Source organism: Nanorana parkeri, unplaced genomic scaffold (assembly GCF_000935625.1).
Source record: "Nanorana parkeri isolate BGI_ZX_2015 unplaced genomic scaffold, ASM93562v1 scaffold179, whole genome shotgun sequence".
Lineage (NCBI taxonomy): Eukaryota > Metazoa > Chordata > Amphibia > Anura > Dicroglossidae > Nanorana > Nanorana parkeri.
In genome coordinates, this window is record NW_017306447.1 from 560,505 (window position 1) to 585,032 (window position 24,528).

Sequence of the window (24,528 nt, forward strand, 5' to 3'; positions counted from 1 at the left end):
TATATATATATATATATATATATATATTGTTTACATGTTTTTAACAATTATTAAACTAGGTTTATTGAAGAGAAGGTGCTTTACTGTATGTTTCTTTTACATGTTGTAGAGGTTGCCCCTGTAAGTTTGAGAAGCTGTGAACTCTGTGGAGAAAATCTTATTACTGGATGGATTGGGAGATACAGTGCATTGGCATTGAATTATTATGTTGCCCTCTTAATTTATTATTGTAATGCAATGAGGATGCATAAACTGAGATAAATATGCCTTTTTTATATACACTAAGTGCTGCAGCAAGGATTTAAAAAGCCTTTTCTGGCAGCACTAAGAGTCAGACAACTGCTCTCTCACACAAACAGCAGCCCAGCTCTCCAGTGTGCCCCCCTGAATACTGCTCTAATCAAGACTACTGCTCAGAGAGTGAAAGTAAAGTTGATTAGAGCAGTGTTCACTGGGAGGTGTCATACCACAGAAGAGCTTATGTATGAGAGCCGAGGCCTGACTCTCCTATGTGCTTGCAGTGAAGAGTTGTTAACCTATAACACAAAGTAAAAAGAGGCATATTCTGCATATGCAGCCTGGCTGTATTACAGATAGTAGAAGTTGATATAAATCAATATTTATAGTGTTTATACTGCTACATTTGTCCTATTCATTTTACAGATGGAGCTCAATGTATTTTTAAACAGCGTATACAAAAATTCATACGTGCTTGGAATCATCTGCGGCTTTTCCTGCAGACGAACGGTGAGTAACAACTTTATCTGCTTTGGCCAATTCTTTGAAATACAGCTTCTGAAGTCATATGATCATAAGAATGCTGCTTATTAAGAACAATTGGAAGGTACTTGGAAGTAGTTTTAGATGCTAGCTAGAGTATTGTGAATGAAAATGATCACATGATGATGACGGCTTTGCAAATTTTGTGTAGTTTCTATGTATGCTGTTTTGTATTTGTGGGTCAGCCATGTTGGGATAGGTTAGCCCCCCTTAGTGAAAGTGAGCTAGGAAATGTGGAGTAGTCAAGGTTTTCCTAAGGTTACTGCTAGGGTTAACCAGAGCTGAGTGTCAAAACGGGGGTGGAGCGAAGATGTAGATGACAACACAGCAAGTCCAGGAGTCAAACAAGCCAGGAGACAGAACCAAAAATAAAGTAACTTGGCAATTACAGGGTACCGAGGTACAGTCTGAGGATAGAGCCAACAGGAGCAACAACAACAGAAGACAGGAGGGACATCTGCAGGAAAATAGAATCCTCAACAGAGTAAACCGATGTGACCACCCAAATGCTTAATGGTCAACCACACTAGTTTTAGTGGTTGATTTAATTAGGTTAGATCTACCAAAGTGTGACTGGATTGGGAGGCTGCTTGCAAGACCTAACATTGATTTAATTCATTAAACAGGCCCCTGCAACAATCTTATACTACCTGATACCTGTAATGCAGTGGTGGAACTAACACCATAGTGACCGAAGCGGTCGCTATGGAGCCCGCGGCACTGGGAGGGGGCCCGGATCCCCGCTGCTCTCCCCCGCTTGTATGGGCTGAGGCAACGGGGATCCGGAAAAAAAAATGGACGGTGGAGGAGCCGCTGTCACCCGGAACTGACAGGTGGATAGATTACGATGATCGAGCGGGGGGCGGGGAGGAGAGCGGAGCCGCTGTCCTCCTGTCAGTTTCCTGATGACAGTGGCTGTGTGCGTGGCCGACAGGGGATCGGTAAGAGGGGGGGGGGCCTTACAAAATGTTGCTATGGTGCCCTGGGATTTCTAGTTACACCCCTGCTGTAATGTTATCTGTATTGTTAGCTCATAAACGGAAAAAGACTTGACAAGTGCACATTAACCAGTGAGCAGTACAAGACATGAACTGTCCCTGTGCCTATTAAGCCTTTAACTTCAGTTATTTTATGTTTCTGGAAATGTTGTAGGTGAAATAAAGCTCCCAGAAGGCATGTGTGATGAGATCCTTACCATGGACAGCGAATTTGAGTTTCTTCTTCCTCGTCGCCAGGGACTGGGCCTGGGTGCTACAGCACTCACTAGCTACCTCATAGCACTGCACAACAGTTTTATATATGCACTGGCAAAATACACCAACATTGAACAAAAGTATGTTCTTATTTTTTCTGCATCAGTTTTAAAAAATACATATTATATATAACTGGAATTAATTCAGTGTGCACCTGTATACATAACAATATCCAGGGAAGAATGCATTTCAGGGAATTTTTAGACTGAATTAACACAAGTAAGATTGTGCTCATCTCTGCTCCCTCCATTGTCACACCCATTTAGCAGTCTGTTGCCCCTGGCCTCCATGTAATTCCTCACTAAGCACAGTATAAGCATATTGGTTAGTGAGAACTTTGAGTTTGGAGAGGCCAAGCACTTTGCGTATAGAAATCATGGAAAAGTACATACACTCCTAAACAAAGACCAGCTCCTAGTCCGTTCTGTATATGAAGGCAATCTTTGCCGGCTGGCTGGGGACACTTATACAAAATGTTCTGTCACTGTAAACCTGACAGGAGGTGTTGGGTAGTTTCACATGATGCTAGAGGCAAGTTCTTTATATGTTGTTGATATGGTTAGTTTTGCTCTAAATTGTACTTATTTTAACATCAAATAAAAAACAGAAGCTTTAGATAAGATCAATGAAGTCAGTTGTAAGATTTTTGATAAAATATTAACTTACATTGCTAATTAAAACCAATCATTACAATGGAGATTTTTAGTTGACAGACATAGTTAATTAAAACATTTTTTTTACAATACATACCTACATAAATATATGCTGCTTTCTAGTGTTTGCTGTCAAATATTTATTATAGTTGTAATTTATACTTTATTTTACTTTCTTTAGTTACTCTATTAAAGCTTCTGAAGTAATGGATCTACATGTGATCAGTTATGAGCTGGAAAAGGATCTAGTGCCTATAATCTTATCCAACTGCCAGTATAGTTTAGAGAGCGGTAAAGAGACTTTACAGGAATTTGACTTTCCAAAGATCCAGAATCAACTCACCACCCGCCTTCTCCAAGGGAAGCCTCTCATCACCATGGTTGTAAGTACCATATTATTAGAAATGTGTGCTGTGGCTGAATCAAGTTTGTTTTAATTAAAGGTTATCTTGCCATTAAGCAGAATGCAAATACAATTGCACATCCTGCACTCTGTATGCAGAATATCATTTACAAAAAAATGTTTTATTTATTGTAAAATGAGCAGTACATTGTACTTTGATCTGTGAGCAAATAGCTGTATTACTTTCTGTATAACTAAACAGATATTTGTACATTTTAGGGATTGCCAACTCTCACCCTTTCCCATGACAGAAACTATGAGCACCTGTTTACAGATCTAAAGAAAAGACTCCCTCAGGTACGAGATTTCAAATACGTGTTTTATGCTATGCATTAAAGAGGAATCACAGTTTTTTCTAATGTATTCTTCCTTGAAACCCCTGTCTGTGTAAAAGAGTATCAGGTTTATAGACCCCTGATGTTTTTCCTACCCTTTTCTACCCTATTGCAGATGATTAACCACAGGAATGTGCTTGGTCACCTGTGTAACCGGCACTTCAGCAAAGCTTGTGACAGCTCTGAAGCAAGAAGCACTGAGAACACAGTACTTCCTGCTTCAATATCACAGAGCAGATCCGGAACAGACATTCCTCGGTCTGCTCCTGCTCCCCTCCTGACCCTGATTGCCATGGTCCCAAGCCCCCCATAGTGGTGAGGCGGGATGCACCACATATGCATATGTAGCTGCTACAAGTGATCTGGTTGGCAATACACCCAGATCACTTGAACTGAACAAGCATCGCCTGCTAAAAAAAACGATATCATAATCAATGAGTGTTACAGGCAATAACATGTCTGCCTGCCTTGTTTTACCAAAGGAGTGCTGGCATCCACCATGCATGGCTGATGTGTGGCAATAGTCTGTCCCTGTATAGCCACCTTTTTCCACCATACTGTGCAATATAGCACATTATATTGTATGTTTTATGAACATTTGCATCAGCAGACCAGTATCACGCAGAGTGGATGGGAAGTTCTCAGTTTCCTCAATACCTTTTGGCATGGTAGTGATGATGATAATAATAATAATTAGTAATAAATAAGTAGATGTCCCTGTCAAGGATACGAGGGATTGTCCAATAGTTGAATATTTTTTTCCAATGCTCTCTGGTACAATGTTACTTTGTCAAAATCAATTAAAACATTAATGGATATGATTTTACTTTCTTTTTTTTTTTAGGACTCTTTATCAAACTCAGCAATAGATGTTATAAGCAAAGACCTGAATGCATTCAGTGATGTCTGTGAAGCCTTAAACATTGTGGACATCTCAGTGGGATTTCTGGCAACGTCAGGAGGAGATGCAGAACTTTCCTTAACAGGATATGTAGAAGATGTCCTACAGATGAAAGAACAGAGCAGCACACATGTTCTTGAGGTAGATTTTGTGAAGTCACACTTCTCCTTTTTATGCCACTGACCAAAACAATTGTCAGGATTTTATTGTTGTCTTGGTACCCGTTGGAAAGATTTCCCCCTCACTGGTGAGAGGCGATCATTCAGACAAGAAGTGAGGGGTAGTCTACTTAGTTGCACAACTGACTGTGATAGAATGTTGAAGGTCAAATGTGTTTCTGTATGGTGCAATCGCCATACAGGATTAACTGGGATTATGGAATCATAAATCTCTGCAACTGCTTTCCCAATTATGTATTATCCAATTTCCATTAGAAGTTCCCATAAAAATAAATAAAAGTGCTCCAATGGTGCATATCGTCTGTTACATAAAATTAAAAAAAACCTAAAAATTACTATTGCAAACATAAAAGCAAAACTCCACTGTTCCACCTACATGACACTGGTGTCTACATTCTAGTCACATGTTGACATCAGTGTCCGAAGCGCTGTCCTAGGCATTTCGTTCTAAACAGATGTCCGCGGGGCAATGGGCATTTACTTACACTGACATCATTGAGATGCAAAAGAGGAAACATCATTTACAAAGATACAACTAATGAACATGTATTTATTTCAAAAATGGAAACCAGGTGGATATGTGAATTGTGTAATTATGCCCCAAATATATTGTTATATTAACAGATATTTATTCCTTTTATTGTTACCTTCTAATGGGGAATTTAGTCTCCTCTTTTTGGATTGATGTGGAATGATGATCAGTATTTATATATTCTATTTATAGGGGTTTATTACAGATTTATGTAATAATGTAAATATAGAATATTGGAGAATATTGATGCTTTTATTGTTAATAATGTTCTGTAGGATATCTATGTTGATGTTTGTAAGAAAATACCTGAAGAGTGTGGTGGTGATCTCCTTTTGGGAGGTATTTGATTCATACATCCTTCCTGTTATTGCCCCCATCCCCTCTTTTGCATTTTAATGATGTCAATTTAAGCGAGTGTCTAATCCCATATGGATGTCCTTAGGGGCAACAAACTCATAGGGTGGAACTTTGGACACTGACATCATCATGCTACTAGCCATTATCTGAGCAGCGGTGTTGTTTGTACAGCAACAGTGCAGTTTTCCTTCTATCTTTGCAATAGTAGATTTTATGGTTTTTTTATATGAAATAAGTTTTATTATAACATGTTTTTATTATGAATTAAGAACAAAAGAATACAAATGACACAGCAGCCTTGTGTCACAAACATATTCACATAAAGATACGGATCTAAGTTATTGCTGTTCTAGGACGGGGAATGCGGGATGAAGGGAGCAAAGAAACAGCATGTTAAGCCCCGTTATTCCAGGGATATGAGCATATGTAGGGTTAACTTCCAACTCTTTGGGGGACAGCATCCCCCAGCAGAAACCTAACCCCAAAAAAGGATGGGTGATGCAGTTCCCCAACAGCTATGCATATGAAGCAAGAGAGGAAGCAACCAGTCCCTCTCCTGGTGCTGGTCTGGGATGTGAAGGCATGGATGATAGGAGCAGGCTGGGACCTGTGGGTTATCTAAGGAGATTAGAAGGGGAGATAGAAAAATTGGTTAGGCTTAAGAATGAATGGGAAAGATAGATAGTAAGGTGTAAGGGAAGGGTAATCTGGGAAGAAGTGGGTGGGGGTGGAGGAGTGGGCCAGGGAGCATGCAGGAAAACATGTGGGTTGCTACTTATTGTGATCCTGGAGAGCCCTATCACATGGCTCCACTTCAGTCAGCCTCAAACCCAGCATCCTTATTCTGAGTACTCCCACCCCAGGATGGCATTTTTCCATTGTGTTAAGTATCAAGCGGTGGGACAGTCGAAGTGTGGAACCCAACTGTCACCTAAAGCTTGGACACTTTACTTCAATTTAATTCACGCATTTGATCTCTAAAACATTGGGGCCTTACTTTCTGGTAAGTTGCTACTTTTGTACTGTGGGGGAGGTCATGCTTCAGTAACTGAAATTATAAACGTGAAGCCTCACTTGAAGTGCTGAAAACTTATTCTATGGACTTTATTCTTGTATTGTTGTATAATTTATTTATTTAGTCGTGGATTTATTTTGATTTTAGTGATACAAATTAGACAGAGGTTCTATTTGTTGTTCCATATACTCAAAACAAAAAAATAAAGGGTTTTTCTATCACTAAGATACACTTATCGGTTAGACAATTGAACCCAGCACTAAAATATTACTTTTAGAAGGGCCAAACCTTGAAGAATGAAATGATTTGTAAATCAGACCTGCAATCAGACCTGCATCTCCAATAAATACATGTAATGTAATAAATATGTAATTTGTTTTACTTTTTGTAGGCGCTGAAACGCTGTTACTTGAAAAACACAATCGCTCTTTGGCAGCTTCTCACTGCACTGAAGTCACAACATCTTTTACATCTAAAGAGGGTGAGATTTTCACATTTAAATGGGTTTAAAGAAATATCCCAAACCTTTTTTCCAATGAAATTGGATCAAGAAAACCTCTGCTCATAATAGTGTAAAAATCCTGACTCCCTATAGAGAAGTTTGTCTCCAAGCCTGTGATTTAACATGATTGGTGGATGGAAAATGTGATCATCTTTAATTTAAAATTGCTAAAGGTATCTGTAGAAATTAGAATTATCATCATCATATACTGACGACATCCACGGAATCAGACAGAAGGTCAGGGTGGCTGGGGGTTCCCATAAATACATCTTATTTCCTGGGAGCTTGTGATGGGAAGAAACAAAAGCTATTGGTGGACATTTGAAGTCACACATCATGATGCAGGTCACAAATATTCATTCTTTTAGGGAAATTAACATTTCTGTATAAAGAGATCTTTGATAAGAAATCAAATGTATTTCTAACCAAGTGTATGGTTTCAGGATCCATTTGCCAGTGTGGACACAGTTTACAAACATGAACTAGACAAGGAGAGGCAGCACGCACTCAATGTGTTCTTGGAGCAGAATGGCACAAACCGCTTCCTTCTGGAGCTGCATGAGATGATCATGCTGAAATTAGGAAAGCCACGAAGTGCAGATGATTTCCCACCTTCATGGATGTAAGTGATACTTGGTCCTTGCCGGGATGTGTTTTTTCTCCTACAGCTGAACTATGGGCGCAAACATTTTAATCTAAATGTAATCCGCAACAAACACAAAGGATATAAATCGACTTTATGTGCACCAAATGTCTTTTTAAACCCTGTTATTACCTAGTAACAATAGTGGTGATGTCATCACTGTGCTGCACATAGCCTGTGCAGAGAGCACAGCTGTGGATGGGGCCCACTAGGTCCTCCCACTATAGGCTACCTCCAGAAAACTACAATAGGGGGGGAGGATACAAGACCAGTAACTCTCTACATGAAAAGGACCGCACTGACTGGTCTGTATTACACATTGCAAGATTGTGAATTGAAGCACCACACTCCGTTTATTAGTCCAGATCCATCTTTTTTCAAAGTAGCATTGAGGGGACAGTATAGAAATATCCAACGCATTTTGGGAGCTCATGCAAATACCCCCTTCATCAGGGCTGGGAGAGAACAAAAGCGAATATCTGCATCAATAAACTATGACAGTACTGCTTTGGTATCATGAACATTTCATGGGATATTATAACAGTGATGCAACTGATGTATCAAATTATGAGAATTGCACTAAAAGTGCATCTTTTCTTTTTTTTCAAATTCTTTATTTTATAAAACAGGGTAATCTCTACAAGAATATTGCACATCTGTAGAAATGTCAATCAAGGCGGAAAATGCCATTACTAATAAGAGGCAAGAATTCTATTGCATAGATCCTGTAACTTTTCAAGTGACAATAATACATATAACAGTATACATATAATGGAACTCGGAAGAACATTAGGGGTATGACCATATGTGTGTGATCCTTCTGCCTCTTCCCAACAGCCCTAGAATTTTGTGTATCACAACGGAAATAGGAGTCACACTGTGACTATTCATTCTGTCCGAGGCAGTACCGCTACATGGGTGTATCGGCCTATTGTCTCGTGAATGTTTAAGGATAGGGTGTTTCACAGAATGACATTTGACTGTAAATGGTTGCATTAAACAGGCAGCAGGTTCATATCCTCCCATATTTAGGCATCTGTCAACACAGAATCATGGAACACCTATGTTAACTACACCATTGAGGCATTGTGATCACAAGAGACACACATAGATCAGGATATGGAAAGTTAGGTATATGCAGCTAAAGATACAGAAATGGGGTAAAAGAAAGAAGGAAAGGTCGCTCCCAGTGGGCCACCTGTCTAGGTTCACTCATGACATCTGAGGGTCTGTGGATGGGTCCGTGGTGATATGAATCTGGTATTCCGGAGAAAGTAGGAACTCCGTCCAATGAAACCATATTTTGTTAAAGGTGGTTTGCATTTCCGGGGACGACGCCGTCAAGTCCTCCATTCTCCAGATCTCACTAACCTTGCTTAACCACATTCCCACCGTATGGGGTCGGGGGTCTCACCAGAGTATTGTAATGCATGCTTTCGCTGCATTGAGCATATGAGGTAATACCGATCTCAGGCACCCTTTTTTCGGGATCGTATTGTGGTGCAGAAGGAAGAAGGCTGGGGTGTGTGGAATGTCACGGTCAGTAAATGTGGGTAAAAGTAACTTGATCGCTCTCCAGTAGTCCTGGAGAGCCGGACAAGTTCAGAAAATATGTAGCATGGTGCCCCTGGCTTGGCCGCAATGCCAACAAGCCGAGGTTACCCCCGGAAAGATCTTGTGAAGGGCAGCAGGGGTTCTATACCACTGCATGAGAATCTTATAGTTGCATTCCTGGATCCTGGTGCATCTAGAGGTTTTGTGGGCAAAGTATAAACATTTTTCTCGTTGGTTCGGGGGGGGAACTGGAGCCCCAGTTCATTTTCCCACTTAGTAGAGACTTCATGACATAGTGGTGGGCCCGGTTTGCACTCTCGTTTGAAGTCTGTCAGGGGTCGTACAAATGCCTTGGCGAGTGGCAAGGATCTGAGGAAGTGGGATAGCTTTATCTTTTTCCAGAATTTCAGTGGGAGCCACTGAGGTTCCCTGTGACATGTTTACCAGGGTCACCCACCTATCGGTCCGAACAAAGTGCTGAGCCCTATGGATACCTGCCTCAGTTAACGGACTGAATCCCGGATCCTCCAATCCAGGGGTGAAGCTAGGATTTCCCAAGATTGGAAAGAAGGGAGAAGGGGCTGGTGAGATATTCTCTATTGGGAAAAATTTACGACATACTGCCCAGGTTCGAGTCCTATCCACTGTTTAAGTGTATTGTGGCGGCACCAGTCAATTACTCTCGCAAGGTGGCATGCTGCATGGTATCTAATCATATTGGGCAAGCCAGTGCCTCCTTGGAGTTTATGCATACGCATAATCGATGATTTAATCATAGGCGGTTTGTGGGCCCATAGGAAGTGAACAAAAGCACTGTTAACGGCTTTAAGAAATGCCTGTGGGACATGGACCAGTAGAGTTTGCATTAGATAGAGAATGCGCAGCATAACATTCATTTTCAGGATATTGCATCTACCAAACTAGGAAAATTTACACGTGTGCCACCTTGATAGGTCCAATCGGATTTCTTTGAGTAGTGGAGGGAAGTTAATGTGGAAGGTGCGGTAAAGGTCCGCAGGTATAATGGTGCCTGGATATCCTAGTGATTCCATGTCCCAACGAAATGGGAACGCTGACCGCAGGCCCGTGAGTAGGAAGCCTGGGACAGATATAGTAAGGGCCGTGGATTTTTGAAAATTGATGAGGAAATGTGAAACTGCTCCATACAGTTCAAATGCCCGCATCAGGTTCGGTAGGGAGACAGTCGGGTCAGTAAGGAGAAAAAGTAAGTCGTCAGATAAGGCCGCAACTTTGTGTCTACCCCCCGCTTCCTAGGTCAACTCCTGCAATATTACTATTAACCCTGACTCTGCAGAGGAAGGGTTCCAAGGTAAGGATGAAAATCACGGGCGACAGTGGACAGCCTTGTCACGTGCCGTTCAAAGGCGTCCGGCAACAGTCCATTAACCCGGACCTGTGCCGTCGGTCTGATGTCACATCAACGTGGTCGAACGCCTTCTCCACGTCTGTAGACAGAAGCATAAGAGGCCTCGACCGGGAGGATGACGCATGTATGACATCTAGTACTTGTGTAACATTGTCTCTAGCTTCTCTAGAGGGCATAAATCCCACCTGATCTAGGTGGATGATTTCTTGTAGATGAGGGATCATGCGGGAAGTCAACATTTTTGTAAAAAGTTTTAGATCCAAATTGAGCAATGAGATAGGCCTGTATTTGGAGCAGAGTAAGGGGATCTTTTCTGGGTTTCGGGATAAGAGTCACATGGGCTCGCAGGGAGTCCACAGGAAACGGCACACCGTTACCTACGGCATTGTAGCCCTTTAAAAAATGGGGTGAGAGGATCTCTTGAAACTCCTTATAGTAGGATAGGGGGAGACCGTCCGGCCCTGGTGCCCTACCGGTTCTTGCCCCTTTTAAAGCGCCATTTAGCTCCACATCAGTAAGGGTTGTCTCCATGGAACGTGCTACATCTTCAGTTATAGCTGGCATCTCGACTCGGTTAAGTAGTCCGAGATCTCAGCTCTACGGGTTGAGTTGGTTCGTGGTGGGGTCTGGCCCTGAAGGTTGTAGAGGGATGTGTAGTATTCCTTGAAGACCCCTGCTATATCTGTAGTCTTACTAATTTCCATGCCCGTAGGGGACAGTATCTCAGAAATCAAGGACTCCGCTCTCTGTATCCACAAGAAGTGCATCTTTTCTAATACTGAAATGATTGTTTTCAACAATTGTGGAAGGTAAACATCATAATTAAAGGTCAATTCTTAGTTTCGTAATCTATAATAAAAATAAACAATAGTTACTTCTCACCAAAATCACCTACTTAAGCCGCAAGCACTATTCCTTTACACAAACATGACTAATAATAAATGAATAAAATGTGATGTGCTAATAACTAATACATTATTACATGTAGCGCTAAAAAAAATATTTCTATCCGTTGTGCAGACAAACACACATATAAAGTGCAAACAGTCAAACAAACAGGGTTATTCACAAAAGGGTGAAGAGTTTGGAGAAGGCAGGAGAAGTGATCAATCTAGGACAACATAGCTGAACTGCAAAGTGAGCTGAAGTGGAGAATTTTTCCAAATCAGCTATTTTGGCCTAGATTGTTCACTTCTCCTGCCTTCTCCAAACTCTTCACCCTTTTGTGAAAACCCTGAAAGTGTGACAACACGTGTCAATTACATATAGAGTGCAAACAAATTCAGATAAACATTGTGACACAATTATTTAAATTTGTTTGCACTCTATGTTATTGACACTGGTTGTCACACTTTCTATGTTACTCTGTTTGTACTTTATATGTGTGTTTGTCTACACATTGGATACAAATATCTTTTTTGGATACATTCTGATGTTTAGAGCTAAATGTAGTTATATATTATTAGCGTGGCACATTTTATTATATATTTATAATTTTAAAAAAAGACTATAGGTATATCTATATATCTGTATATAGATAGATAGATATGATAATCGGTAATAAATAATAAAAATCAATCCCAGTTAAAAATTCTATCAAACATAATAAAATTTTCACATAAGGAAAATAAAAAAAACCTAGCAAATATTAGGTAATGAGTTAGTAGGGGCAAGAGCAGGACATTAAAAGAAAACAAAACAGAGGACTGTATCTAATAGGGAAGTAGCATTTTTAATGGTTTCCTTACTTAAAGGAGAACATGTTATCAAGTCTGTGTTGGCTTGAAATTGGATACCATCTGTAACAGGAGAATGGGAGTGAGAGGTTCACACTAGGCAAGAACAAAACGAACCAAAGAAATCTGGGCTTACATTGTCATGTGTGTGAGAATGCATATAACTCATCAGCAGCTGGTTTGGCAGCAATGAGTGATGCTGATGAGCTGTGATAGTCCCACAGAATTTCAATCTCCCGCTATTAGATAGCGGCTCCCTGACGTCCCCAAGAGAGGCATTTCTCCCTGAAAGGTTTACTCAGAGTAAACCTTTCTGGTAAGATATCACTGGGTAAGGTTTCAGAGTGAGGCTTGCCTCCTGGAGGAAGGTCATGTGATCTCTAGAGTAGCCTCAGAGTAAGGCTTGCCTCCTGGAGGAAGGTCATGTGATCTCTAGAGTAGCCTCAGAACGAGACTTGGCTCTCTGAAGGAAGAAGCTACTTTCTGCACAGAGAGGGCGGACATAGACTACTATTGAGAGCAGGTACAGGCGCTGCTGCAGGGTTGAGAGAGTGCTGTTAACCCTTTGTGGATAATATAGAATCAATTATATGTCCTGGTTGTCTAGTTATAGAGAACAATTATTTCATTTGCTGCCCATAGCAACAAGTCATCTGTGTATCAGGGACTTTACTCCTCAGCGGTTTTTTAAAAAGGTCTAATAAATTGTGAATTTTACACTGACAGATACTTGAACATAAATTCACAAATCTGATGTATATATAAATAAATGTATACTATTATTGTGCCTCTCTGATAGTCAGATCAACTATTCCAATTGTTTCACATAATATTAGGCCAACCACACCAATAGGCTAACTTTGCGTGTCCAGTGCTTTCTTTCCAACGCTGGTCTTTGTAACAGGAAGCTCCTGCACAGTGGCAACATTTCACATTGGATTCATGCACAGATCTGAAAGAATACACAATGCACATCAAGATTTAGGTTTAAGTAGGAATATATATGTGTGTGTGTATACATGCTTTAGACAAAATTTGGTTATCCTGGCTTCAGCTTTAAGTACAATATTTCTTAGAGTTCATGTAGATCAGGTGACAGGCCATGCCAATGACAGCAGTAGACACACCGTAGCTGAACGCTGTCACGGCAAATAAGTCAGACAGGTTTGAAAACATTCTTCAGGAATTTCCTCCTGATAAGACAACATTGGGAGATTTCTGTATATGCTCATTTCTCATTTTCCCTGTTCCATCCGTGAATGTTTATGTTATGGTTAGCCAATAGACATCCCTTCCTGTATTCTGCTCACGCCTGCACAAAGTTATTATGTCTGGCTTTAGTTGTGTATAGTGTATGTGTCTTTCTTTTTCTACCAACTAGCTTTTATCTTTCATGCAATGATATTGCTGTGTGTAATGGGGCCGCATAGCAAAACTATGTGTCGCTATACTTCTAACCCCTGACGCTAAGGAAATTCCTGACACGGAATACAAATTATCTTTATTACATTTCCCCAAACTATTCATACAATAATTTCACCCATATATGATTTCCAAATGCTTTTGCTACCAGCATAAATCGCAGTGTGTCCACATGATTCTGGGCCATCTAAACTTTTTCGCCCCACAGCAGTCACATGATCTGCTAAGACCAATCTCCTCCCCGATACTGTTGTAAAACAAAGTGGAATGAATAAAAGTTAAAAACTGTTTCCACAAAGTTTTCCCATGATGACCCTTGACATGTATAGAAATCATGGGATGTGGGTTCTACCTGCTGCCACCACAAGTTTTGTATTGTTACCTTCACTTGTATAAAACACATTGAGGGGAATTCATCAACACTAGAGTAGACAAAAACTGGCACAGCTGTGCATGGCAACCAATTAGCTTCTCTCTTTCAATGTAAAATTTTAACTGAACAAAACTGAAAAGAGAAGCTGATTGTTTGCCATTGGCAACTTCTGCAGATTCTGTCTGCTCCAGTTTTGATAAATTCCCCCAGTGTCCTCTTGTGTAATCATATATCCAATCTTTACTGTGTTTGCTGTTTATTTTCATTTTGTGGAGCCGTAAACATTTTACAAAACAACTGGTGGAAGTTATGTCATAACACTGTTACCAGATAACTTGGCTTGGACAACAAAGGTGGTGGAAATGCACCATTACATAGTTAGTCAGGTTGAAGAAAGACACGTACATCAAATTCAACCTATATGAAAAAAAAGAAAAGCCTAAACAATTACCCCCTGCTGATCCAGAGGAAGGCAAAAAAAACCTCTATAAAGCAGGGTTCAATTTGCTCCAACAGGGGAAAAAATATCTTCCTGATCCCATAAGGCAATCGGATATTTCCTGGATCAACTATCTCTGATGTTTAGTATTCCTTAATATCTTAATATCCAGTAATATTGTATTTAGGAATACATCCAGATTTTTTTTTTAAACAAATAACTGAGCTAGCTAGAACCAACTCCTGAGGGAGTCTATTCCACATTTTCACAGCTCTAACTGTGAAGAATCCTTTCCATATGCAAAGGTTAAACCTCTTTTCCTCCAGATGCAAGGAGTGCCCCCTTGTCCTTTGCAGTGATCCTAAAGTAATTCATTTGGCACCCAGCAACCATTAAAAATATGATCACATGTCTAGAATATCCCCCACTTCTCTCCATCTCCAAATGATACTAATAACAACATTTTGTATTACAGCTTAAGGGATGTGCTGGTTCCCCTTCTTGATGATAAAGGTGTTTCCTTCATGGAACTGGAGAATGACTTTCCCGAACAAATTGCACTTGCCCATTGCATTGAAGCTTGGAAGGTTGCTGCCAATAAGAAGTGGAATCGCATTTAATGACTTGGAATGGAAAATAGTGGCTGCAAAGTCTATGTGCTGCATTGTGAGACCTTATATTGCTGCTGCTAACTCAGGCTGTTTTGTATTTTTTTACTTTTTATATTTTGATGTATATGCAAAGGATGCATAATAGAATATATAGTCATAATTGTATGTGACTTATTAGGAAAAAAAGAAGTAATGACCAACAACCTTAAATTGGTACAATATAGATTTCTGCATATTTTGTATCTGAACAACCCTAAACCATGTCTACAACTTAGAGGTTAGTGAAGGATGGAAGTTACCATTGCCTGTCCAAGGCAAGTGATGCAGCTATATAGCTGTATGAGCAGAGCCCAGGTTTCTACCTCTAATAGTGTTAGAATAACTCAGGTATAAAGATTTACTATGCTTACCAATCATAGACCAGAAAAATGACCACAGTCCGCACACTTCAACTTTTGTACTTTTCACTGGTTTAGGGAACCTATCGATATGGAATAATGTACTTATAAAATTAAGCCATGGGAAATTATCATTCATAGATAAAGAAGGTTGTTGCCAGAACCTTTTTAGCGAATATCATTCCTAAGCGCTATAGCCGGGTTTGCATAAAATATCTTTTTTATTTTTGTTAAAGGTAACATTTTAGTGTTTTACTGTTGTTCTTTCATAAAGGGCAATGCATTTCCTGGGAAAGGGTGAACCCGTGTACCCACCAGTAGTGTCAGTTGATTTATAATTGATATAGCAAGAAGGTCCATTAAACGGCTATAGGCGTATATATTTTAAACATTCCCATGTTACATGTTTTCATTCACAAAACATACCTTTGAATAAAAGAAAAAAACAATGCTGCTTATTTTTTTTATTGCTTTTTCTTTGCTGAAAAATCTTAGATATCTTTCCCTATGTAATGACATTAAAAACGTCATATCCGTCACTGGTCAAAAACCGTACACACCATATTTTGGAAGCATTTCTAGTTCACCTTATCGCGTAGAGTGATAGTGCTTTGGGCTGCGCCCACCCATCTTAGCACCCTCCCATGGGGCATGGTAACCGGACCGCTGGACCCAGGGTGGGCCCCTAGCACCATAGGGAAAAATCTTAGATTTCTTTCCCTATGTAATGGCATTACATAGGGAAAGATATCTAAGATTTTTCAGCAAAGAAAAAGCAATAAAAAAATAAGCAGCATTGTTGTTTTCTTTTTTCAAAGGTATGTTTTTTGAATGAAAACATGTAACAGATATAAAGTAAGTGGTATCCCAATATGCCTGCAAAAGTGGAAATACACTTTAATAACCGACCAGGAATTATTTTAAGCTGACCTGTTTCAACTTGCTGCAGTTTATTGTACCAGTCCCCAACGTGCTGCAGGTTATTGTTCCAGTCCCATTGCCATTGCTTTCTGCACATTAAAATAAATCTCAATAAATATACATACATTTCCTGTTCAGTGGTACATGTGCACGGTGGCTACAGATACTTTATGTAATTGAGCTTGATAGCATTATATGGCATTTGCCATATGTAAGGTTTACACATGTAGCGTATACATAGCTATGCATAAAAGGATTTACATTTCACAATGCTAGGTTTACCTTTTCTGTAATATTGTTGCTCCATTAAACCACTCCAGCAGGCTACCTAAGCTGAGATCATGCCGGTGGTACTTAGATGTTCATAACACAAATAGTTACATTTGCTTACTTTACTTTTACCATAATTGCTTTCATTTGCCAATGAAACATGTATGATTCCAATTATTCACAATAAATGCAAAGATCATTGTTATGTTGTGTTATCTTTTTTCATTTACAGAGCAGACAACAAAAGTGTTATTAAAGTGGAATTATGGAAAAATAAAACATACGGCATACATAGTGTTAAGACAGGAGTTTTCATTTTCCTGAGTCACCCCTGTAACAGTTTTATTACCTGTTAATCCTGCCAATAGATCTGTTATTTTACTACTAAACAGGACACAGTGTGCAGTAAAAGTGGCAGGGATTGGGAGGAGCCATATAACAGTTGCAGGGGTGTTTTCAATGCTCACCTTGTATTAATAAAGCAGTTCATATATATATATATATATACATATATGTGAACCAGTCACATGGAAAAGAATGAGATTTCTACTTGGAATGCATTTTCATGAAATAAGCCCTCTAACGTTCTTCCAATCGAAGAAAAATCTTGTTACTGTAAAGGTGCCCATACACTGCACGATTCTCGTATGAGAATCGCGGGAAATCCCGCGATTGTACGAGAATCGTGCAGTGTATGGAAGGCGTGCGACCGTTTCTAATGTACGGTCACACGTCTTTTGTATATCAAGCATGTTGGAAAACCAGCCGAGAATCATACGATTTTCGGCTTTTTTTTTTTTTTTAAATCTATGTTTATTAAACAAAATAATAGACAGACACTTGCATGTATCACAAAAGAACAAGGACTGCACGCAGGCAGTCAACTGATTCACGTTGGTATTGATTGAGCATACATGACAATAGAGTTAGTGAATTCACAAACAAGTATTACTGGGACTCAGCGACACATCAATATAAATCGGTCCTGGTGAAAAAACGTCATATCCGTCACTGGTCAAAAACCGTACACACCATATTTTGAAAGCATTTCTAGTTCACCTTATCGAGTGATAGTGCTTTGGGCTGCGCCCACCCATCTTAGCACCCTCCCATGGGGCATGGTAACCGGACCACTGGACCCAGGGTGGGCCCCTAGCACCGTAACATTTCAACTATATAGACATATGCAATCTGAGTGTACGGTGAATATGGCGAGAGCCCCGAGGGGCAAAGCAGGAAAGAAAAAGAGGAGAGGAGGTTGAAAAGCAGTAATCAGATTGGGGCAGGGAGGACATTGAGAGGAGAGAGGAACGAGGATGAGAGGGGCCTGCCAATTACTGGTCCTGACTCCTAGCAACGGTCAGCTGTCAGTTTCCTCGAACATGTCTGTAGCACTAGCAGAAGTCCAGGGCACAGGTCCACCGACCCAAGGGTATCCCCGAGATTTAACTCTCCGGGCTCATGATCTGCAGGTAGGGGCCAGTGGCGATGTAGTGTGTCCACGCTCTCCAAGTGGTCCGGAACTTCTCTTCTGAGTTATGGACGGTGGACGTGAGATCCTCCATAAGGTAGATCTCATTGACCTTTGTAAACCAAATACGCAGTGATGGGGCCATATTCGAACTCCAGAGCGCTGGGACGCAGGCTTTCGCTGCATTTAGTAGATGCACCGACAGGGAAGCTTTGTATTGGCGACGTGTTAGTTTGGTCATGTGCAAGAGGAACACCGCCGGGTTCAGCTCCAAACTCGGCGACACCAGTGTATTGATGATGTCTCCCACCTCCTCCCAGAATCTCTTCAGCAGGGGGCAGCTCCAGAAAATATGGAGCATAGTACCTCCAGTCGCGCCGCATCTCCAGCAGACATCCGGTATGGCTGGGTTCATTTTGTGGAGAACGTGTGGAACCCTGTACCATCGGGACAGAACCTTGTATCCCTGCTCCTGGAATTTGTTGGCGGTGGAGCACCTAGTGGCGAAATGTACCATACTGTCTTTCTGTTCAGGGGAGAATGTGACGCCCAGCTCCGTCTCCCACCTCCGTAGGTACTAAGGGGAATACTCTTCTGGGGGAGCGACTAGTAATTTATAGAGTAGAGACAGAGCGTGGCGCACCGGCTCCCCTTGTCCGCAGATGTCTTCAAATGGAGTCAGGGGCCTGTCCAGTCGAAGGGAGGCAGGAATAGCCAGGAGAAAGTGCCTAAGCTGGAAGGAGGTCCAGACGTCCAGAGGAGGGTCTAGCAATGCCTGGAGCTCAGGCACCGGCATCCAGGAGCCCCCCGCCCGGAAGTCCCGGACGCAAAACTTGTTGAGGCCCACCAGGCTACGTAAGCGTCTATTTTCCAGGCCCACCGGAAAATCCCGATTCCCCCGATCACTGGGGTGAGCGGGGAAGGGAACGGGGAGAGTCGGGATGACCTGAAGAGGAATCGAACGATCCCGAGCGTGGCCCCAATTGTGGGGTGTTGAGAGCACACTGCCGGTATAGCGCTAGACAGCCACGGGAGTCCCGTCAGCGGCACCGGAGAAGCCTGCACCTCCATGCGCACCCACTGTTTGTGGGCTGAGTGGCAACACCAATCGATTACTCTATTGAGGTGCACAGCTCGATAATAGAGGGCCACGTCAGGTAGTCCAATCCCACCTGAGGCTTTTGGCATAATTAGGAGACGTCTACTTATTCTGGGTGCCCCATTTGCCCAAATGTATGTCAGGAACAGCCTGCGAAGGCGGGCAAAGAACGCTGGCGGGAGACAAATAGACAGCGCTTGCATTATGTACAGAATCCTGGGAAGTATGGTCATTTTGAGCGTGGTACAGCGACCAAACCAAGTGACCGTGAGAGCCTGCCATTTCATCAGGTCTTGTTAAATCTGGAGCAGGAGTGGAATATAGTTGGCGTCATATAATGATTTCAGATCAGGGGTGAGAAAAGTGCCCAGGTAGGGCAAAGAACGTTCCTCCCATCGGAATGGAAACTGGGCCTGGATAAAGCCCAGTTCCGCCGGAGGTAGAGTGATGTTTAAAGCTGCTGACTTAGACCAATTAATGGCCAGATTTGAGAGAGCTCCATATTCCCTAAATTCCCGCATAAGTTCCGGGAGGGAAGAGCGTGGCTGGGAGACGAAGAACAGGAGGTCGTCAGCGTACGCTGCGACCTTATGATCCACCGAGTGGAGCCGGTGTCCGGCTATTTGACCATTAAGTCTAACATGACAGAGAAAAGGTTCTAACGCCAGGATGTACATCAATGGGGACAAGGGGCAGCCCTGTCGCGTTCCGTTCGTGAGAGGGAAATACGGAGATCTGGTCTCATTGACCCGTATCGCCTCTGTGGGACGAGAGTAGAGGGCAAGTAGCCATTTCAACATATTCGGGCCAAGTCCGATATGTTGAAGGGTGGACCTTAAAAACGCCCAATCCACCCTGTCGAACGCCTTTTCGGCGTCTGTGGAGATGATCATCAGCGGGGAGGAGGTAGATCGCGCTCCATGTATGATATTGAGCGCCCTAGCTGTGCTATCCCTGGCCTCTCTAGTTAAAACAAACCCCACTTGGTCGTCTTGCACTAAGTTCCGGACGACAGGCGAGAGCCTGTTAGCCAAAATTTTCACGAACAATTTGATGTCAGCGTTAAGTAGGGCTATTGGACGGTAGCTCCCACATTGCGCGGGGTCTTTCCCTTCCTTAGGGATCACCACGATATGCGCCCTCAAGGAGTCTAACGGAACAGGGCGGTTGAGGAGTATGGAATTATAGGCTGACAAGAAGTGGGTCGATAACACGTCCTGAAACCCACGATAGTACGGAATAGTGAAACCATCCGGCCTCGGGGCTTTACCCGACTTGGACTGCTTTAACTGACCTTGTAGTTCCTCCGGGGAGATGGGAAGCTCCAGCCCCTCCCTCTCCTCCACCGACATGGCAGCAAGGCCCGACTGTTGAAGGTACAAGTCTACCGCCGCCAGCCGGGCCGGCGACTCCCAAATCAGGGGATCTGGCTGTAGGTTGTATAGCCGGCGGTAGAAGTCGCAAAACTCCTCCGCCATGTCCGTAGAGAGCGTGAGCCGGGAACCCTGTCTGGAGGTTAGGTGGGAGATGAAGGTGTTATGTTTCGGGCCCCGTAGAGCGGCTGCTAGATATTTGCTGGGTTTATTTGCGTGTTCATAGAAAGCCCTGCGGCCCCACTGGGCACGCCGCCTAACCTTCATGAACAGGTGGGCGTTCAAATCCGTACGGACCAGTAGTAGCTCCTTGTAGGTCGACACTGCGAGAGATCGCTTGTGGGCCGCCTCCAGTTTGCGGAGACGAGCCAATAGGGCCTCGGTGTGGGCGATACCCTCCCGCTTCCGCCGTGCTCCGTGTTTAATGAGTACTCCCCGTATGACACATTTGTGTGTCTCCCATACATTCAGGGGGTCAACACCGTCCTCGCTATTAGCATTGAAATATTCCAGCAGGGAGGACGACACTTCTCCCCGGATGATGGGGTCCTGCAAGAGAGACTCGTTGAGCCTCCAGGAGGAACATCGGGATGTGGGGGCAAGAAGGTCCACAGTCAACTGAATCGAGGCGTGATCAGATAGAAGGGGTGAGCCAATAGAGGGCCAGTTTGAACTTCCTGAGAAAAGGGAAGGAGAGGTGGGAGACACCTCTAGAGGTATCTATGGTAGGGTCTAGGGCCACGTTGAAGTCGCCTCCTAATAGCAGCGTCCCCTCTTGGAACTCCACCAGGCGGGTGAGGAAGGTGTCTAGAAACTGAAGCTGGTCCGAGTTGGGCAAATATACATTGGCCAGTGTCACCAAGATCCCGCCCAAGCATCCCTTCACCACCAGGTACCGACCCATCTCGTCTACTAGCTGGTCAACCCAAGTCCAGTCCACCAGTCTGGATAGCAATATGCTCACTCCCTTGGACTTGGAGAGCCGGGACACCGCATGATACGCCACCGGGTAGTCACGATTGGCCAGCTTGGGGGCCGCCTCTCGTTTGAAATGTGTTTCTTGAATGAAGGCCACCTGTGCCCTAGCTCTCCACAGGTCAGACAGTAACCTAGAGCGTTTTTCAGGGATGTTGAGGCCCCTGGCATTCAAGGAATATACTGAGAGCGGAGCCATGGCCTCCACCTACCAAGTACAGGACCTGTCAACGGGCCAGTAGGGCAGGAGGGAAAGGATGGGGGGGGGCAGGGAGGGTGTGAGGGTGGGTGAGAGACAAATGCGAGATGAGATAACGCAGAATGAGGGAAGCAGAGCACTAGCAGGAAAAGTCAGAAGAAGAAAAAGAGAATGCTGCTGACACTGACTACAGGTCAGCCAAAACTTTCAATTAGCGAACACCCCTGTGTGGTTAGGGCGTGAACGCTTGACCTATGGGGGGTAGAGTGGTAATATCACAGTGGTCAAAACAATAGCGATGTTGGAGATGCATCAGCTCGGCAAAACAACCCCACATCATCATTAAAGTCAAAATGAAGTAAAGTAACATGAAGTGAAGCAGTCCCCAGTAACCGTGACTACAGTGCCCAGGAGGGGAGCGGGTGCCACCCGACAACCCCCGCCTCCCAGGGGGCCCACCCGTATAAACCTGGAAGGGGGCATGTAAGGTGTCTCACCACCCCTGTGGGTAGCAGGGACGAGGAGGGACCCCCCCGGGACTCCCCCAGGACCGAACATCAGGTCCAGTACGGAGTCAGGAGAGGGGCCCCCCCCCGGCGAGTGTCACAACACAACAACATATGAAGCATATCCCATGAAGAATAACAGTAAAAGACAGGGATTGTGACAGAAACATTAGCATATACACCTGGGGCTGCGACTCAGCGTCCACTGGCGAGGATCATCCGGCTTCATTCCACATGTGGGAGAGTCCATCAGGCTTCGCTCCGTGCGTGGGAAGGACCTGGCGCCATGCGTCGGCTGGGTCGGCTGCGGGACTGCCTCGGTCTGGGTGCTCCATGTGGGGACGGGGTGGGCGGCAATCGATCCTCGGAGAAGTCCAACCAGTTCGGGATAGGAACAGCCACCGCCCCCAGGAAAGAGAACAAAGCCGGCAGGTGTCGGGGATGGTGTAGCTGGAATGTGTCATCCTCCTTCCTCACGATAAGGTGGAATGGGTGTCCCCATCTGTAAGAGGCGTCCAAGGACCGGATGATCTCCAGCAAGGGCCGCAAAGCTCTCCGCATTCGAAGGGTATGTCTGGACAGGTCGGGCATGATGTTGATAGTCACGCCATCAAAGTCCATCGGGCCCTTGTGCCAGGCCTGACGCAAGATTTCCTCCTTGATCCCATAAAAATGGACCCGACATAAGACATCACGAGGCGGGGAGTTAGTGGACGCCTGTGGACGGGCCCCCAAGACTCGGTGTACCCGGTCCAGTTCCATGGCCGCGTCAGGAGGTTTGTCCACGTAGTAAATGAGAATCGCCAGGACTGTGGAGCGCAGATCCCTTCCTGTAGTAGCTTCAGGGATACCCCTCAGGCGCAGGTTGTTTCGTCTATTGCGATTCTCACTGTCATCCAGCCTAAGGAACGCAGTTGTAATCTGTTTTGTCACATGAGAGTGGCACGGGAGGATCTCTCTCCAGTCCCCCCCATCCCCCACCTCAAGCATCGGGCGGCTGCCCACGTCTGTAGGCTGGATTACAGGCGAGGAGATGGGGGATGGGGACTGGTCCCGGTCGTGTGTTACCTCCGAGGTATCCACAGAAGGAGCCGCCGCCGCCTTGCCCCTTGTTTTAGCTGGTGTGGGGCCCGCTGCCACGGATCGCGTGGTCGCCATGTTGGACGGCCCGCCTACCTGGCCCGAGGCATCAGCGGGGGCGAAGAAGCCGGTCAGGGCGGACTTTCGGGAGCTCCGGAGCTGCATCTGGGTGTCCTGAAGCCGGGACATGCGAAGGATGGGGAGTATCGTTGGCTGAAGAGTGGGTGAGTGCCGGCCGGTGCAGAGCTCCAGGAAGACGCGTCTTTACGGCGCCATTGTTTAGCCACGCCCCCTTCGGCTGTTTTTTAACATGATCGAGAGATCACTGCCGAACGGGCCAGTGTGCGCACGCGCACACTGCCCGTTCAGCATTGCAGTCATCGGAAGCCTGCCCCCCGGGGGGGGCGGGCTTGCGATGATCGCAAGTACGATCTGCCTGTCCAAGATGGGCAGATTGTACGTTTTTTTAAGTACTTTACAACCCTCGCAAGACAAAAGTCTTGCGAGGGTTGTAGAGTGTATGGGCACCTTAACTGTTACCTGGAGTAGGGGCTTTCATTTGTTTCTCTTTGATTTTATAATCATTTTTCCCATTTGAAGGTGGCCATACACTTTACAACCATCGGAAGACCTTACTCTTGCGATGGTTGTAAAGTAATTAAAAAAGCGTACGATCTGCCCATCTTGGACAGGCAGATCGTACTTTCGATCATCGCAAGCCTGCCCCCCTGAGGGCTGGGCTTCCGATGACCGCAATGCTGAACGGGCAGTGTGCGTGTGCACACACCGGCCCGTTCGGCATTTGTCTCCCGAGCAGCGTTCAAACCAAATCTTACGATTTTCGGCTGGTTTTCGAACATGCTCCTTAGACAAAAGACGTGCGACCGTACAGTAGAAACGGTCGCACGTCTTCGTTCGCACTGCTCGATTCTCGTACGATCGCGTTATTTCCCGCGATTCTCGTACGAGAATCGAGCAGTGTATGGGCACCTTCAGACTTCCCTATTCACAGGGTGCTGCTGTGCGATTAATTGCAGAATGAACAGTGGTGTCATTTTATTGAGTAGAAAGTAGGGCTGTTACTGATTTAAATTTTCGTGTTTGATTAATCGAAATTGTTCTTTAATCGATTAATTAAATAATTGAGTGCATTTTTTTTTT

General features: G+C 43.9%; 1 protein-coding gene across 1 annotated transcript in view; it reads left to right on the forward strand.

Moving 5' to 3' along the window:
• LOC108785793 (E3 ubiquitin-protein ligase RNF213-like) overlaps positions 1-15,170 on the forward strand; it is a 172,391-nt gene extending 157,221 nt beyond the window's left edge. Inside the window, exons 45-52 of the mRNA XM_018554942.1 lie at positions 664-747; positions 1,933-2,113; positions 2,868-3,069; positions 3,309-3,386; positions 4,269-4,466; positions 6,800-6,889; positions 7,354-7,532; positions 14,940-15,170. Coding sequence (XP_018410444.1) covers positions 664-747; positions 1,933-2,113; positions 2,868-3,069; positions 3,309-3,386; positions 4,269-4,466; positions 6,800-6,889; positions 7,354-7,532; positions 14,940-15,084 — 1,157 coding nt within the window. The 3' untranslated portion in view covers positions 15,085-15,170. The remainder of the gene's footprint in view (positions 1-663; positions 748-1,932; positions 2,114-2,867; positions 3,070-3,308; positions 3,387-4,268; positions 4,467-6,799; positions 6,890-7,353; positions 7,533-14,939) is intronic.
• The last annotated feature ends 9,358 nt before the right edge of the window (positions 15,171-24,528 follow it).